The 19,939-nt window shown below is 39.4% G+C and overlaps 1 protein-coding gene across 1 annotated transcript in view; it reads right to left on the bottom strand.

Annotated features, from left to right (window-relative positions):
• cacna2d3a (calcium channel, voltage-dependent, alpha 2/delta subunit 3a) overlaps positions 1-6,685 on the bottom strand; it is a 633,142-nt gene extending 626,457 nt beyond the window's left edge. The window contains exons 1-2 of the mRNA XM_067998742.1: positions 6,579-6,685; positions 6,095-6,176 (exon numbers count right to left, since the gene is read on the bottom strand). Of these exons, the coding sequence (XP_067854843.1) occupies positions 6,095-6,176; positions 6,579-6,685 (189 nt within the window). The remainder of the gene's footprint in view (positions 1-6,094; positions 6,177-6,578) is intronic.
• Between the last annotated feature and the right edge of the window lie 13,254 nt (positions 6,686-19,939).

Below are 19,939 nucleotides of genomic sequence, written 5' to 3'. Positions count from 1 at the left end.
CCTCCATATTGTAAAGTGTTCTCAGATGTCTTCCCACATGTGAAGAGCAAATTATTGTATCATTGTTAGTATGTGGTTCGTATGGAAGTGGTGACAGTTGGTGCTTAGGTAGGTGGTATTCTTTGGGTGCACTAGCTGACCACTAGGTTCTTCTTGCTCTGTGCAGATGGGACATTATTAGTACATAGGCATACATGCATTTGAGTACTGTATTATAATTACATGTACTATTATACACTTGTGCTTAATCAGTGTATATGGACATGTTGATGTAAAATATTCAAATCATAAAATATATGATGATTATTGTGGTATATACTAATCGTTCTGCACACTCAACCAATCTCCACAGTTCCAATACTTTCCTAATTTTCTCTTTTAAAAAGCCCAATTATTTCCTTATATGGAGTGAATTGTTTTACATCATGTGGTTCACCAGCTATTCTACACTGCGCCTTTCTGTTATATGCAAGCTTAACTTAAACATAAAAGCAATGGAGACTGAGACAGCGTGATTTGACTCATGGAAATTTATCCCTGCAGTACATCTTTTTTCCCATCATGGCATGTACAACGTAATTTGCATAACCCTGCTATTTTCATTTCTACTATCTCTACATTATTATTAATGTTTCTCTATAGCGGTTCAAGTTTATTGACTGCACAATTATAATCATGCTTTGCCTTGCCTTTTTTCTTCCTTAAGTAATGAAGTAATGCAACTTTTTTTCAGATCTGTAGCAAGATCTTCCAAATAGTTGATAATGTGTTCACATAACTATTAGAGGGAATATTGAAAAACATTTTTAACATAAAGTTTTCAGCAAAATTGATTTCTATATATATTAATGTGGCACAGCTTGGCACTTTGTAGTTGTACATTGCAAACTAAATAAAAATAAAAAGCACTTAAAAAAGGAATCAGTGACCACAGATCTCACTCCAACAACACAAGGCCTAGTTAGGAACCAAGCCTTGTGAACACGAAACTAACTAAAGATAAGTTAGGTGATATTTTACTATGTAAATTATGATTTTTTTTTTACATTTGTGTCCTGTGTATTGCCAGACATCTCACTCCTTTCCTAGCTGCTGCTATTTATCTTAAAACCCATATCATTGTCACGTTGAACAATCAGTGTATAAATGCTTGCTTCATCTTTCATAGTAAAATAGTAAAATGTAAAACAAACAGAATCACTAATGAACCAGAAGAACACAGTTACTAATTACAATTATTAATACCATCTATATATATAACAAGCATATTGAATGAAAACATTTGACTGTTCAATCCAATACACCATGGGGGTCAATGAGCAACCCAGTGACAGGGTCTGGGAAGCAGGCATATGTCTCACTGTGACCCTGTAGGGGTGGGAGCAGGGAAATCCAGCCCCAAGTATCCGTGTATCTAGCTCATAATATGTAACATTGTCTAAATAAAAGATCAATATTGCTGTGTAGCTACATTTACATAACTGTGCAGGGAAAAATTCCTCTGTGTATTAGTTGTGGCAAAATTGTAAACACATTCTAAATTCATTTACCATTTCACAACACCTGGCACACAAAAGAACGCCTCTGCTATGTTATATATGTTTTATTACGTTAGTAGAAATTTTCATTCGTGATGGAAGCCAACAGTAGGATAATATTACAATCTTTAAGTCACGGACAGCCTGCGATAAATGATTTCCTAATGTAATGTTGCCTAATTATGCTGTTTCCTATTTCCATAGGTTATTTTTTAAATTTGTATTTTTATTCTTCCTTCCTTCTAGAGAAAGGCACAGATAACTCATGCACTCTTATTATAAGCAATGCCTTCATATTTTCTGGCAAAAGTATTACCACAAATTTAAGACCAAAGTTAAATAATTATGCTTTATAAATAACCATGCATCTTAGGTAATGACATCTGCATAAGAATGACAAATAAAGACTATGGATCTGTATTCCCTTTGCTTAAATTCATCTGCATAATCCAGGCTATGCAAATACTGTTTTGTATCTATCCACTGATTCATGTGCACTATTATTTTAAGAATATGCCATAATCAGAATAGGAGGTTGCCTTGAAACTGCTTAGATTTCCACATCAGTATCACTTACTTAAAGGGGAAGTATTTGCATTGTCTATCTGGAGGAAAATATATGGTGTAACATCTGCATTTGTTACCTGTCAGAAATTGACTGCCCAGTGAACCACCATTTAGAGTCTCCCTCCCTCCCTCCTCAGCTGTTCCAGGATGTCCATTTATGGGAAGAATTGCATACTATTCCCCAGGAAAAACTATATTGATCCCCTAAAAAACGTGTTATGAGCAAAGGAGGAAGAGGGTGTTGAAAAATAGCAGGTTTCCCATTGGCAGCAAATTCATGGCATTCATGATGGGGAACAAATATATATGCAATTTCCAGATGGACATTGGAGAAGGACTTTGAACAGAAAGTATTTTCCAGACCTTACCTCCTTTTTAGTAAGTTATGCTTCTGGTGAAGAGACTATTAATTTTCTCAGTACAATACTAATTTCAAAGTACAATGAAAAAAGAATTTGTCACCATTTTTCAGAGGAAGTTACAATTACTAATTTGTTATAAACCCAGCATAATTTTCTTCAACACACTAAATGATGTCATTGTGTCATATGTTTGCAAGACAATGGAAAAGGCTAGCCTAACATTACAGGGGTCCCAAAACCCCTTTAGGAAATATTAGAATTTGAGAATTGTCCACTCATCACAGGCTAAACATTATTTATGCTTTTAACTTTGTATGTTTCCATGAAGAAAGAATTTTAACATTAATCTAGAGTAGGATCATCCCTTAAAAATGATGCATTCTTCACTGGACTGTAAGGTACAAGTTGATATAGAACATGCATCTTAAGGTACAAGCACTGCTGGCAAATGTATTCATTCTTTATTTATTTCCTGACAGACTATGTTAATAAAACAAGTCAGATGAGAGATGATCATAGTAAATTACCAAAAGTAAATATCCTTAAAGAGGGGCATGTCCAATTCAAATCTGATCATCCTTTAATCATATATAGAATAATCAATAGAAAAAAGAAAATTATAAAGTTGTGGCACAATCATGGACAGCCTGCGATAAATGATTTACAAACCCCAGCTTTTCCTACACATTATCTAAATCTCAAAAAATGTGTCACCGCCTTTGACGCACACACAAATATAATATATTTAATTTCATGATTTTCTCAACAATTTACCAATTTTCATAAATTCAGACCACGTGCAAGTATTATGGCATTATCAAACACACGTCTTTGATTATGTGGCTAGTAAAAAGTGTTATTTTTGAAGTGAGTTATTGAGTTATTCATTATACATAATACTGCAATATTGTTCACCGACAGATATAATTTGCTAAACTCTAGTTATGATTCAAATGTTCAACTAATATAAGCTTTTTAATGTATTTTCCAACTCAAATGTGTTTATAATTTTCATTGTCTCTTGCACTATGAACACTTAATAACATTTTTCTCCTTTTCCAAGGTTTTTGTTAATACTATTAATACAACCCTCATAAACATGTAGACTGTTGACAGTGTTATTAAATGTATGGATAAATCATTCACAAACTAACAGTAAAATTCCAAGCAAAAGATGGATGAAGAAATTTAAACAGTAATGGAAAAACAGCTGTTTCTGAATAAACAATAAGAATCTGATTGCAAAATTGTTGACTCATCCTGTGCACCACTTAAAAACTCAATCATCTTTCTTTTAATGCATTATTGCTGCAATCAAAAGAAAAGCTAACTTTTAAAACCACAAAAGTGTGATAGTTTCAGTTTTAAGTATTTTCTGCATTATCTGAAAAAAATTCTCTATATATTCGACTGAATCTGGTGGTTTAAGATGGTGCCATGCAGCCAGATTAATTTATTTTTAAATGCTGTCAAAGAAACATCAGTTAGCAGAGATGCTTTGCCAAGTCTTACACAATGTAAGCATGGGCCTTCTGTGGGAGGCTGACAATCCCTTTTATACTGTGAAATCTACATGACAACTGTAAAAATCTTGTAAATCATCTTTGTTGGTTATGCAGCAATATGTATGTATGTATATATATATATATATATATATATATACACACACATACACAGAGAATATATAATATAGGAAAATTATTTCAGAAATCTGTACTTCGGTAATTACTCAGAATCATCACACTAATGCATAAGTCTGCAATTTAGAAATCAGGATAAAATTTGTTAGAACTATTGAATCTGCACCTATAGTTAATGTGATTCTTATAGTAATACATAACGTGCTGGAAATATGCAGGAGGTCTGGCCACATCTGCAAACGGAAAAGATAGGTTAACATTACTGGTGTAAACCCTTCAAACATTCAGGGCCTGTCAAGATTTCCAGCATTTTTCCCTTTATATTTGTGATGCTTATAATGTTGGATTTTTAAAAATACATGATTATGACCAATATCTATACTATCTAGTTTGAATTTGTTAGTCAATCTGAACCTTTTTCATATATATATTATTTATGTATATCTAAAATGTAATCCTTGACAATATTGGACCACTTAGGTAACATTCTGAAATACCAAAACATCAGAATAAGGCAAAGCATAATAATTGGAAATATTAGATATTCCAAATACTTTAACTTTTATCTTTTTGTTATATGGGTTATAGTACATGGATTACAATAGATAAAAGAATAAATTGGTTCTTTATATCTTCATATTCTTAAATATGGTTGCATTAGTATTTCAAATTGTCGACACACAATGGCACAAAATATCACATAGCTCAGCCATCACAGTAAGAAACCAGAAACGTATCTTTCTAGTTGTTGTACATTTTCAGATTTTGAATATGACACAGAAGGAGAACAACCAAGATGATTTAGAGACTAGTGATAAATAATAAAATGAAATCATGGAGACTAACTGGCTGAACACATTTTAGATGTTTAAATTAACCATATGGATTTCAGTAATATTTTCAGTACTTAGGATTAAGATAACTAATGGTTGTCAAAACAAAATAACCTAACTGCTGTTAGTCATTACAGTACTTAAATTATTCATCACGTCTTCCAGACTTTGTTAAAAAGACACCCATGTAATAAATAGAACATCATATAACCTCACAATACAATTACTTGAGATAGAAGCACAGTGCGTTAAAGTGTTCTTTCACTTTTGTGAAACATGATCTTATGCTACTTGTGCCTTGGTGCATGTAACATATGGGCTCTTCACGCTTGTGAAAAACTCCCACAATGCATCATTACTACATTTATTTATGATATTGCGTATTGGCATATCTGTACGTTAAAATTCATTTATTTCAAAGAATCATAATGTGATTTTAACATTTTAATTTTTCCAAAATGGCACATGTCTATTAAACAATAAGCTGATTAAAAGCATGCAACTTCTTTTCTATTTATAATTATTATAGGCACATATTTATTTTGTATTTTAGTGGTAAAGTCACTCTTCTGACACAGGTTTCAAATTGTATTCTTCATTACAATAGTAATTTAATGGACTGTGCAACATTTTTCAGACTCCTGCAGCAGTGCACCAGAATATTATCCAGCTATGCACCTGAACAGACAGATAAGATACTCATTTCTCTTATCTGTAATGGTGTAATACATCCCAGCATTGGAGCAAAATGACAGAAAATGAAGAAAGCATACGCGCTGCAGAAATCACATACAACTATATGGTTCTCTTTTCTCACTAAAATGTATTCAAAAAGTCAAGTGAAAAGTTGAACAGTCACCAGTCAAAACACTGAAATTAGCCTTGCACTCTGCTAACTAAGCCAAGAATGGTCAATTAAATGAGTATCAGTCATAATACGTGACATAAATCTTAACTTCTGCAAGTGGACAGCCATCAAAAAAAAGCACTGCCAAACGTTCAGTTAAATGCACATCAGTTAAAATAGAATGATAAATATCATAGCTTTTTGAAGGGTTCAGCTACTTAAAATGCAGTCAGTTGTTCAGTGGCAATTAAGTTCTAAAACAATCAAACAAAGGTTCTCAAAATAAAAATTAGAAAAAAGCTGTTACCTTCTGCAGGAATTGTGAACCTGAATATTTGGCTGAAATAGATTTGATTTCCCCTCCAAAGGCTGAAGCCCATAGTTTTACCCTAAAAAAAAACATTAAAATATGGTAACATATATAACAATGGAAAGAGAGAAAAAAGCAATTTAACTTCTGGTTGAAACCTACAGAAAGTAATCTTGTTTTTTCATCAAACAATATCTGATTAATTTTGTAATTTGACAAGAAGATAGTAACATTTTTTCATCAAGCACATTTGAGATCCAAATATCAGTATGCATATCAAACATGTCAGACTCTCTAAACTATAGATTTCTGGCTATTATGCAGAACATAAGGTTATGTTTTATGAAGCATAGAGATCCTGCAGCGTTGCAAGACACTAGTATTAAACCAACTTTAAATTTCATCATACATGCAGTCATTTAACTGCAAACACAATAACTGACCGAACATGAAATGCAAAAGAACAGAAATCAAGACTTACACATTTAGGGGAATTTGTTGCTGTGATTCTTTTGCTTGTGCCAGTGTAATACTGAAAGATGTCCACACGATTACAGAAAAGCTACAGAAAGCTTGTAAAATATGCATATCTCTCGGCATTATTGTACTTCCACAGATCAGAACGACTTGCAAAATTAGAGTAAATCTGATTAATAATGGAATACTGTGCTGTACAGAACCAAATAGACTGTCAATTCATCTTCATTTCTGGGACATCCCAGATAAAAGAAAAACAGGGAAGCAACTGGAAAGCTCCAGTGAGTTTAAAATGTTGCTGCTGGTATTATATCCTTGGTAGTGACAGCGTTTCTACCTTTACTGCAGGCAGTTGCATTTACTTCTTAACAACTCTGCAGTATGCAGTCCCCTGTATAATATCATCATTCAGTGACCTACTGCCGGTCCAGTGTGCCCTCTGCTACAGGCCACAAGAGTCTATTGATTTCAACAGAGTAAGCTATCTTCTCACAATTAATGCTCACTCTATAGATGTAAAGCTGCCTGCAGGCTCCCTTTATCTTCTTGGTAACCTCGAGCATTCATCCCACATCAAGTCATGCAGCGCTGGTTCACCGGAGCAGGCATTAATGGAAAGTGCTGATGAAAGCCAGTAAGAGCACTGAAAACTGTGACACAATGCCTCTTCCAGGACTGATAGCAGGCTGAGTGAGAAGCACTTTGCTGTAGGGCTGACAGGGGGTTGAGCTCAAAGTGACTCACGGACCTTACACTTGAGATGGTGAACACCCACTGGAGACGTCCCAATTCATTTAGTGCGCCGCTGCTCGACAGCTTTTCTTATTCAGCTGACGGGGTGGAGTTAACTACAAAGTGAATCGAGTAACTCTCAGACAAAAATAAGCGCACACACTCGAAGTCGGAATTATCACAGAAGAAAACAAATAGGATTCACATTGCCATGACATATCAAGATCATCTTTAAAAAAGCAAAAGCTTTCAGATGAACAGACTGAATCCATCTGGTCTAGAACAAATTCAATTAAGTCTTATAATACAGAATTACTGCATTGGTGTGTTAAGCAAGAATTAAGACTTAAAAGGCTTGTGAATGAAAGTAAATGCAACGTAAGTAAATAATTTTTTTCCTCAACCGAGGATTCTCCTCCACTGTAGTTGACAAGGCCCTCGACCGTGTCCGTCCCATTTCCCGCACTTCTGCCCTTACCCCTTCCCCTCCATCCCAGAACCAAGATAGAGTCCCCCTTGTCCTCACCTTCCATCCCACCAGCCTCTACATTCAATGTATAATCCTCCGCCATTTCCGCCATCTCCAACGCGATGTCACCACCAAACACATCTTCCGCTCCCCTCCCCTTTCAGCATTCCGCAGGGACCGTTCCTTCCGCAATGCCCTGGTCCACTCTTCCATCACCCCCAACACCCACTCTCCTTCCCATGGCACCTTCCCGTGCGAGCGCAGGAAATGCAACACCTGCCCTTTCATCTCCTCCCTTCCCACCGTCCAGGGCCCCCAAGCACTCCTTCCAGATGAAACAGTGATTTACTTGTACATCTTTCAATTTAGTATACTGTATTCACTGCTCATGATGCGGTCTCCTCTACACTGGGGAGACCAAATGCAGATTGGGTGATCGCTTTGCTGAACACCTCCGCTCAGTCCGCAAGCATGACCCTAAGCTTCTGGTCGTTTGCCATTTTAATTCTCTGTCCCACACCCACTCTGACCTCTCTGTCCTCGGCCTGTTACACTGTTCCAATGAAACTCAACGGAATAGCACCTCATCTTTCGATTAGGCACTTTACAATCTTCCGGACTCAACATTGATTTCAATAACTTCAGATCATAACCACTGCTCCTATTTTTTTGGACAGCAGGTGCTAGTAATGGTTCTGCTGTTGCCATTTACAGGTCCTCTAGACCCATCTTTTATTTCTTCACTTGTCCCATTACCACCCTAATTGCCTCGCACCAGCATCCCTTTTGTCATTTAATCACTCCTGCCCTCCACCCTATCACGGACCCTCCTTTTTGTTCTTTCCTCCATCCCCTTCTTCTCCCCCCCACCACCGCTGCCCCCCCTCCCCCCACCCCACCCCACCCTGCCACCTTTCCCTGGCTCTGCACTTACTTAAAAACTGTTAAATCTTTAACTTCTTCCAGTTCTGACAAAAGGTCATCGATCTGAAATATTTACTCTGTTTCTTTCTCCACAGATGCTGCCTGACTTGCTGAGTATTTCCAGCATTTTCTGTTTTTATTTCAGATTTCAAGCATCCGCAGTATTTTGTTTCTGATAAGTAAATCAATGCAGGCTAAGTGACTCAACCCTGTGAATGAATAATTAATTTGCTCATGTGGAGAAATCTCCTTGGTAAAGTATGTATAAGATCACAAGCTAACACACAACGTAGTATCTGTTCATTTGGGACATCTCTCTGGCATGCTCATTGCTGCTACACAGAATGTATCTGTACATTCCGATTATTTTCTGTGCGAACAATTTCTTGCCAAGTGCTTTTTTTAAAGGTTGAACTTCAAGAAATTACTAACAAAGTTACCCTGATAATCAACCCCTTCAACTACAGTAATAGTGAATCCCAACACATTCTCTATGACTTGGCAAATGTACTGCATATCAACGGGTCAGACTGGATCTCACTAGAGGAATGGCCTGCTTTTAAGTCCTTTTGATCTGGTGCTGCCACACTTGGGTAAACAAACCCAGCTTCAGGTGCTGACTGTGCACTGTATTGAGAGAGTCCTGCAGACAACACCACCATCAGGTGTGATTTAAAATCACCTGGCTCTTCTTATTGGACCCTTGCAAATAAATGCAATTTGTTGTTGTTGTGCTGTTTATCTTTGCCCAAGTAGTGTGTAGGTCAAGCTGGTCAGAGGACTTTCGTTCTAAGACTCCATTTGTGCAGGCACTGTTCCCCCAATCAAAACTACAGTCATCATCCCCCATCTCCCCACCCCCCAACCTGCCTTCCTTAAAATCCACCCTCAACCCCTCCATCCTCCCTAACCATGGTTCTTTTTCAAACCTTTCTTCCTTTCCTAAGGTTCTCAAATGTGTTTTCATCACTCAGCTCCATGCTCATTTTTCCCATTATTTCCTGTTCAAATTGTTTCAGTCTGACTTTCATCCACCACACATCATTGCAACTACCCTAGTTAATGCCCAGCTATATCCTTAGTGACAGCAACTGGAGTGCATTGTTCTCCCTTGTTCCCCTCAATCTATCTGGGCTTTCGGCATAATCTACTGCTCCATTAGTTCTCCTCTATGGTCCATCTCTGTGGTACCACAGTCACACAGTTGCATTGTTACTTGTCCCAAATTAGCTAGCACATCTCCTGTAATTGTTTCTCCTTGCCTTGTGTGTATGGTCACTTCAGGTGTCTCCCGAGGTTCCAACCTTGACATTCTCATATTCATGTTCCACATGCTACCCCGCAGTGACACCCAGGTCCACCTCTGCCAACTGTGACTCCATAATTACTACCCTGCTTCCTGCCAAATATGAAAAAATAAACTCAAACCCTGATTCCATCGCCCTCTGTGGCTGCTTGCTCAAGCTAAACAGTGCACAATCTTGGTGTTCTGTTTGAACCTGATCTAAGCTTCAATTATCTGCCCATCACCAAGACAGCCTATTTCCCACACTGTAAAAGAATTTACCTCCGTCCTTGCCTTACCACCACTGCCACTCAAGCCCTGATCCAAGCATTTGACACCTCCAGGTTCGACTTCTCCAATGATCTCCTCACCGGCCTCCACCCTACATAAATTCCAACTCATCCAAAAATGTGTCACATGCATCCTATTCTGTACTAAGACTACCTCATCTAACCTTTTCTTCAGTGACCTCCACTACACCCAACTCCTCAAAGCATTGATTCAGAACTCTTGCCCTAGTTCACAAATCAATCCATGGCCCTGCCTCAGTTTACCACTCTAGTCCAACATCCCAGCTCACATCCTCTATTCTTCTGACTCTGCCTTATTGTGTGTTCCTTCCTCCCTCCACTCCACTATTGGTGACAAAACCATCAACCATTGCGGCCCTGCACTGTTAAAATCTATTCCTAAACTCCTCGACTGCATCTACATGCTGCCCTTTGGCAACATTAACCGCAGATATGGGGTCAGCTTCCACATGTGTGCTGATGACACCAAGTTATACCTTTCCACCACCTCTCTCAGCCCCTCCACTGCTTCTGTGTTATCAGACTGCTTGTCCATCCAGTCTTGGATGAGCTGCAATTTCCTCCAGATAAACATTGGGAAGACCAAAAGCCATTATATTTGCCCCCCAGCACAAACTACGTGCTATTATCATTAATTCAATCCCCCTTTCTGGCCACTGTCTCAGGCTGAACCAGATTGCTTGGATCCTATTTGGCCCCAAGTTGAGCTTCCAACCCCATATCCTCTCCATCGCAAAGACTGCCTATTTTCACCTCCGTAACATCATCCACCTTTGCCTCTACCTCAGCCCATCTGCTGCTGAACCCTTATCCATCCCTTTGTCATCTCCAGACTTGATTATTCCAATGCTCACCTGGCTAGCCTCCCATTCTCTATCCTCCTTAAACTTGAACTCATCCAAAACTCTTATCCTATCCTGCACCAAGTCACGCTCACTCATCACTTGTGTCCTCACTCCCAACACCTCTAATTTAAAATTTTCATCCTCATGTTTAATCCCTTCATTGCCCCTCCCATCTCTGTAATCTGCTCCAGCTTTACAGCCTTCCCTAAACCCTCTGTTCCTCCAACTCTGGCCTCTTGTGCATCCCTCACTCCCTTCACTCCATCATTAGTGGCAGTGCTTTCAGCCACCTAGGCCCCACACTCTGGAATTCCCTCTAAAACTGCCTCAGTTTCTCTACCTTCCTCTCCTCCTTTAAGACCGTACTTAAAACCCACTTCTTTGACAAAGCTTTTGGCCACCCTTCCTAATATATTCTTCTTTGCCTTGGCATCCATTTTTTCAATTTTGCTTCTGAGAAGCACTTTGGATCATTTTTCTAAGTTAAAGACATAAAAATGCAACTTGTTGTTCTAAACTTCTCTGCCTGCATATCTCTCTTCAGCTTCAAAAGCTTCTTCAAAACCTACCTCTTTGATCATACCTTCAGTCACTTCCTCTAACTCTAATCCTAACCATCTTTGTGTTTGTTTCCCAACCCCCTTTGTTTGTGAAGGAACTTTTGCAAAATTGAAGATGCCATATAAGTACAAGTTGTTGTTGCACTGCACTAGTATAATTCTGCCATTCATAAGCCAGGACGTGCAAGATTATCATGCTCTTGCTTCATCTCGGAAAGCACCTGCATGACATTAGAATTTTCGTATACGAAGCCGACAAGCTTACAGTAGACTTTCTGTGACCAGGTGGCACCCATGGCATTTTTTGCACTGTTCTTGCAGTGAATATTTCAAAAAATAAGCCACTTGTTGATTGTTCTGGATTGGGCTTCACCTGTTTCCAACATCATTGATCTGCTCCACTGAAAACTTTTCATTGCATTCAGTGTGGCGCTGCTTAACAGTTTTTCCTATTCAGCCGATGGGGCACGTAGCTTGTAATTGAGTATCTTACAAAGTACACACATTCACTCAGATAGAATTGTTGGAGAAAAAGACTAACGCAATTCAGATTGCTATACACGTCAAGTTCATCTTTAACAAAGTTAAAAACTTTCTGATGAATGGACTGTGTCCATCACATCTCGATAAGATCATACTTTCAGTTATAGGACCAGTCCTTACTTATGTGCACAGAACTACTAAACTAAACTACTGCATTGGTATGTTAAGCAAGAATTAAGACTTAAAAGACTTGTGAATTAAAGGAAATGCAACGTAAGTAAATCAATGCAGGCTAAGTGATTCAAGCCTGTGAATAAATAATTAATTTGTTCACGTGGAGGAATCTCCTTGGTAAAGTAGACATATCACAATGTGGCAAAAAATGCAGTATCTATTCATTTGGGATATCTCTCTGACATGTTTCTTCCTGTTACTCACTCAATGTATCTGTACATTCTGATTATTTTTTGTCGCTACCAAGTGCCTTTTCAAAGAGTGAACATCAAGAAATTGCTAACGAAGCTACCCTGAAAATCCCTGGCCTCAAACACAGCAATAGTGAATCAAGATACATCTTCTTTGATTCAGCAGAAACTAGATGTTTAGTATATGCAATGTTGATTTGTCATTGGGTTGGAAGGCATTTGCACTTGAGACAAACTACAAAGGGTTACTCTGGTTCTCATTCTTTGAAAAATCATCTCCTCTGTGCACTCTAGCTCTCAAACCACACTCAGGTAGACTTGTATATGAAGGTGCACCTCTACACCTTTGGATTTTTAAAAATTCTTATGTAAAATTTTGTTCTGATTAATTCTGATTGGGGCCAAAGCCATAACGGGGTCAAAGTACAAAACCATCCCAACTCTTAATAATTCAGAGGATCAAGGCAAATCCATGCTTTGCTCAGCAAAGCTCAACTAAATTTGGAATTTCAAAAATGTCAGTGGTTTCCCACATATAAGCCCTCTATTTGTGCCAAAAACTAGCAAAAATCTGTTGAACAATCCCATGATTTTCTGTACTCACTACCTTAAGTGAAGCATTATAAGGTTTGGTATACTTCTAATAATTCCTCCTCCTTCCCTGTTCAAAAATAATCACATGTACAAAAAGAACAGAATTAACCTGCATCAATGTTGGTGCAAGGAGTGATCCTTACCTCAGTGATAGCATTCCTGTCTCTGAGTCAGAAGGTTATGGGTTTGAGCCCCACTCCAGACAGCCCCAGCGAGCAGGAGACCAGTGAACCGGCCTCAGAGTACTGGGCTGTCATCCCCAGAGAGTACTTGCCTCTGATGGGAGTGGAGTGGAGTGGAGTGGTGACACCCGCACCCCATTGCAACGAGCCAGTTCCCCCTGGTTAGGCTAGCATCCTGGCCACATAAAAAGGGGTCTTTGTTACAGAAACAATCCAGAGCATGATCTGCTGGATGTAAAAGCAGTGGGTTGCCTCATGTGCCGCTAGTTTTGGAAGAGAATAAGAATGTTGATGCAATATTCTTTCCCCCCCCCCAATTTGCTCCTTTCCTCTCATAAAGGTGCTATTACAAGCTAGGATGCAGTTCCATAGGCACTGGAAGAACTCTGGTACTTTGCCCACATGACATTTATTTATATTTAAACTTAGACAAGGTAGTGCTGACAAGTTATTCAACCATGGAAGATATCACCGATGAACCTGATCTGTCCTCACCCAACTTCTACAGACACACTTTTTAGCAGGGTTACAGGATACCGTCCAGGAGCAGGCTGATCTTTTCTCTTCCTAGCCTAGAAACATTGAAGTCAAATACAGTGCTCCAGCTGCACTCAGTTAACTCAATACAGAGCATATATTGAATTTGAGACCTTCTGTTCATACTGTCTATTGATATTTAGGTTTTACATTTACCCCAAACCATTAGACAAACTTTTCATTGCAAATTTTCAATAATAGTCAAAAAAAATCCCAAAATGTGATGCTGTCAAATATCTAAAATTAATTTTGAAGATTGATAAAAGCTGAAATAATATTTGTCCCCATAAGCAGCCACTTACCTTTTAAACACACCATGCCCCTTTAAGTTAGGCTTGTTGGCTTGATAGTCCACATCTCCTATTGCTTCCTGCAAGAGGCCAAAGCTGCACAAGCAGTTATGAATAATTATTCAAGTGACCAGGTGGGAGAAATCAAGTCACTATGCTACTGGCTAGCTTTGCTCGAACAACACAGCAAAAAGCCTAAATAGTGGAAAATATTGCCTTAGGGATAAATGATAAATGCCTTTTCCACCTACTCACAGTTTTGTAAATGACACTTTTTTAATTAGCGCAGGGTACACGGTCAGCATGAACACCAAGCCAAAACTTTTAAGAGTAGAAATTGTGATTGATGAAGTTCATATTCACATGCTGAATGCATTTGTACTACACTCCTATATACACTATTGTATGCAGGCATTTAATGGTTTAAAATAAATGAGATAATGCTTGCATGAAAAAAGCAAAGTCAGGAATGCAATAAGAATGCGGTTAAGTGTTCCTGCGTGAACTTTGATGATCAGACTTTTTACTCTTTTATTTTATTTAAAACTCTGACCACGTTCAGTTACATGAGGTTAGTTCTTAACATACCACTCTGTGGGACTGACATTTCAATTTTTTGAAATGAATGAGAAAAATGCCTACTATTTGACAAAATTAATGAAGCACTAACAAGATCACAAGAATGCCACTTCAAATACTATGATTCTTTAGGAAGCAATTTCATTAGCAATAACAAAAGAATAGCAGTCAATCACAATGCACAAGCAATTATGAACCTTTAACACTTCAGAAGCAGCTACCGAGCTATTCAGCTGGTATAAATGTCAGAAAGTTCGTTCACCCAGCTATGGATTGTGCAATTGCAGAAGAAAATCGCTGAATAGCCACCCTGATGGCTGAGAGAGAAACACCTCCTCTTTTTAGATTATCGAGATTAAAACTGTACTTCAGGCAATCTGATCCATCAGTCACTCCTCACAAAGATTGGAGTTGCTATTTAAATTAACCTGTCCGAATATACTAGCAAGTTATTGTCAAAAAAATAAATTCCAATCTTTCTGTTGTTAATAACCAACTAAACATACATTTTTAAAAAATCTCCCCATCTGTGTCCCTCCAAAGTTAAAAGGTTTAGGTCTCCAAAACACTATACAAAAATATTTGTAACAAAATTAACCCTTTAATGTGTTGGCTACAATTTTCCTACGACAGCCAAACCAACACAGAGAAGTTCATGCCGCCCAAAGGGGCCCCCCACAGCAGCACAACACTTCAGACACATCTACCACCAGCACAACTTGATCAAATTAATTCAGTGTTACCATGTCTTGCAACCGTGATTCTTTTCGTTGTGCAGAAAATAAATCATTAGTTGTTTAAAAAAACATATATAATACACAACAAAAATAACAGGTATGGCAAATAGCTGGTTCCATGATTATAAATATGTCCAAAATAAATCGTGAGTTTCTAATTGCTTTGCTGACTTAAAGAATTGGGAAATTAGACCCTGATTCACTGGTCTTCCTGCCTGCAATGGTTAGCCTGTGCTGATTCTAATTGAGGTGTATGTGGCAGAGTGCATGATGATATGGGCTTCAGTTACCACCTTAAGAAAACAGGACATAGCGAAAAAAGCTGAATCCAGAGATGCCCTCTGTAAGTGCCTGAAAAGCTCTTGTAGCATAAACATTGAGGGTAATTATGACCTTAATAGCCACTGGTAGAGCATGGCAGATGGTTGGCTGTACCTGCAAGTCTTTGTGGACCAGATGGCACATTTTTGTCATAACCTACTGCTGAGCAACATCAGGCACTGATACTCTGCCATACCCAGATAGTTGAGTTTATTACAGTAGACCCGTGCCTGAAACTGTAGCTACTGTGACTCATGTGTCTCCAATGCACTCTTCATTCCTGAGTCCCCTTCTCCTCTTCCACCACGATTTGTCAAAAAATGATGCTAAATCTTTATTCTGGACAAAATTCAGGGATAATTACTGCTTTCCCAATATTCACAAGTCTTTGCATTCATAATCTATATTTATACCGGGTCTGAACATCTGTAAAATACTTACCATTCAATATGCCGTGAAATAATGTGCGGTGAAATAATGCAATATTTATTACCTTTAACAAATTCAACCGACCTTCTTTCCAAGTTTTTACAAGTACAAGTGTTTGAGGAGAGGAAGGCTCAGACAATTAACCTGTTGCCGCTTTCTCCCAATATTCAACCGCTCTAGTTTTTTTGTACAGCTTCACAAATAAATACTCACTCTCAAGATCTGTGGGGCCATGAGATATTTATAGCTTTTCAGAGCTCTATAACCTGATGTAAAGTAATTGGTGCTTAATATCCCGATTACTGCTTTTATAACCTAGAAGAGCAAGTGTTTGGGTTTGTCAACATCTCACTGCAACTTCAAAAGAATTTGCTTTCATTTTTGTTCTAAACAGAGAATCCAAATGCTCTTTGTTAAGAGCAGTAAAGTGCACTACAGAGATAATTAACTAGAAATAATTATAGTGCAGTTGGAAAATTACAGCTTCACCCCAGCAAAAAAGAGCAGCATTTCATTTGTGCCTTCTCCCACTACCATCATGACATCCATTTTAGACAAAATTGTTTGAAAGTGAAACAAAATACTGGATAGTGCCTGAATAACATAAGCTGTGTTTACAATATGATTACAAATTCATATTTATGGGAAGCAGAATATTCACATTCCACATTACATCAGCCTGATCTGAACCTTCTGATATTTTCAGAGGGGAGGGTGAACAGCACATGGGTTAACCTTGTGACTTAGTACCAGCTGATGCATGGACTGAAGATGTCAGTCAATACAGCATTACATTATAGATGATCTCTACAGACCTGTACTGCAAACATAGTTAAAATACTTCTCACCATATAAACAATCTAAGATTATTTGTTGTCTGATGATACATTTTATTAAGTGATGTACATGTTGTGACGGGATATTATAACAGCTTTGCCTAGAAATTACTTTTGGTAATGTTAGCGAACGAACACTTAACATGTTTGTGTGACATTCCTTTGTCTCCCTTTATAAAGAAGGGGTCTCTACTGATTGAAAATAAACAACTTATCTTCTGTATTGAAATAATGGCTAGAGATGCAGATGCATTGTGTTCATCCGTTAATACTGCTAGGATATAATCATATTTCAACTTTCTGTGCAGTCTCTTAAATGAAAATCTGTTATAAAAACAGGAAACTACAGTTACTTAAATTATTATTGCTATCTTTCGTGCTTTCTACTTTAGACAACAAAATTGATATTAAATTGATTACGAAGCTTAAGCTCGATTTTAACCCAGAGTGGGAATTGGGCGGGCCACGGGGAAGGGGCAAGTGGGAAGCCCCCAAAGCATCGCCAGTGTGAGGTCCGGGCGATGTTAACATGATTGACAGGCTACCCATCCAATGGTGTCAGGAAGGTCAGACCGCCCATTTACATGGCGCCATTTTCCAGCAGGCCACCTGATGCCTATTTAAAGCGGAAATGCACCTCTTAAAGTGAGGTTGCATTCCCTTCTGGAAGATTTCATTGGAATAGTATGGAGACAATCATCTTGGCAGTAATGAATCAGGAAGCTTCCCCAAGGTTTTCAGATGCCCTACTGGATAACTGTGGAGGAGGTCAGGGCAAGGAGCAAGGTACTGTTCCCCAGCATCCCCAGAGTGGCTATTCAGCAGGCCTGGACAGAGGTGCCTGAGAGAGTCACTGCCAGCAGCATCACCCCCAGGACCTGGGTTCAAAGTAGGAAATGCTTCAATGGTCTCCTTATCTAAGGAAGGATATACTTGCCTTGGAGGCGGTGTAACGAAGGTTCACTAGATTGATTCCTGGGATAAGAGGGTTGTCGTATGAGGAGAGACTGAGTAGACTAGGCCTATATTCTCTGGAGTTTAGAAGAATGAGAGGTGATCTCATTGAAACATATAAGATTGAGGGGCCTTGACAGGGTAGATGCTGAGAGGTGGTTTCCCCTGGCTGGAGAGTCTAGAACTAAGGGGCATAGTCGCAGAATAAGGGGTCCGCCATTTAGGGCTGAGATGAGGAGGAATTTCTTCACTCAGACGGTTGTGAATCTTTGGAGTTCTCTACCCCAGAGGGCTGTGGATGCTGAGTCATTGAGTCTATTCAAAGCTGAGATAGATAGATTTTTGGACTCTAGGAGAATAAAGGGATATGGGAATTGGGCGGGAAAGTGGAGTTGAGGTCGAAGATCAGCCATGATCTTATTTAATGGCGGAGCAGGCTCAAGGGGCCGTATGGCCTACTCCTGCTCCTATTTCTTATGTTCTTATGACCTCACAAGAGCAACAATCGCCTCACCTCCATCACATCCTTCAGCATACAATCACAAGGGAACATTGCAACACCTCTCATTCTCATTCCAAACACCCACTCACCTCTTCCTTTGCTTTCTTCACACCACACACAAACAGCATTCTCTTGTCACATCGTAGCACTTGCACAACCAGCAACTCCTCCCAGTACACCTTCCTCCCTTCACATTCCACATACTTCACTTTACATTCATCACCTCCATCTTGTTTCTTGTCCAGCTCTCTGCACATGCACTATATACACAAGCCCTACACATCTCCACTGACCTTTTCAACAGCCACTCATTAACTTTTGCCCTCTCTCTCTGCAGGTTAAGACAGCACATAATTCCAGGAAGCGGTGCAAGACCAGGGGAGGAGTCCCAGGCATCATAGCCCTCACCCAAACAGAGCAGGAAGCCCAGGAGATTAGTGGCTCAGACAAAGTCATGAGCATCAGGGAATGCAAGGATGGCGGCTTATCTAAGCAGGGTATCTGCATATTACCTGTAACCCTTCATTGATCTCAGCAAATATTCAGGAAGCTTCACAACTTCAAACTGCATTCTGAAGAATGTCACCTGATATTATCAAAGCTCTAAGTGCCATCCTAACTCATCTCCATTCTCTTTCCCCTAGGTCCCTCTCAGCTCCTGGACCCTGCAGGAGAATACAGCTTGGAGGAGAACAATCTTCCTGAAGTTGCACCATCATGGCCTCCATCCCTCCCAAGCACTAGCATAGATATTGGCAGTCCCTGTGGGTTAGACGATGAGTTAGAGGGGTCTGCACGGGGGTGAAACACCCAGCACAAGTGTGCAGCAGTGGATACAGGTGGCATGGACAGCCCAGGAGAAAGCTCACCGGAGGGTGTGGTTTTCTTTTAGCTCTGCTGAACAGGTCAGAGATGAGGACATCAGGGGCCCAGCCATGAAAAGAAGCCTGCTTGCCTCTCAAGCAAAAATACCAGTTATAGTAGGTATTGGAAGGCCTGCCAAGGAGTTTCAGCACTATGGAGGAGCCCACTTCCAGTCTATCTTGGAGACTGTGGCCACCTCCAGAGATGCTGTGGCTGGGCCCTCACAAAGGGCGTCAATGTCACCAGCTTTTGCGCCTTTGGTGGAAGCTCAAACTGCTGCCATGCAGGATCTGGGCTCCACCTTGGAGAGACAGGTGTGCATCTTGGACAGATTGGTGGACCAAATAGATAGGCGCTTTCAAGGAGTTACTCATCTTCTGCAGTCTGCTCTCCCATAGATCAGTGGAAGTGATGAGCCCCAGCCCCATGGAAGTGACAGTGACGCAATGGGAGCAGTACATGTTGCCTGCTGTCAGGATGTCAGCATGTCTGTTCCTTCACCACCC

Source organism: Heptranchias perlo, chromosome 17, assembly GCF_035084215.1.
Source record: "Heptranchias perlo isolate sHepPer1 chromosome 17, sHepPer1.hap1, whole genome shotgun sequence".
NCBI lineage: Eukaryota > Metazoa > Chordata > Chondrichthyes > Hexanchiformes > Hexanchidae > Heptranchias > Heptranchias perlo.
Note: the sequence above shows the minus strand (reverse complement) of the source record. Positions and strands in the feature narration are given on the sequence as shown.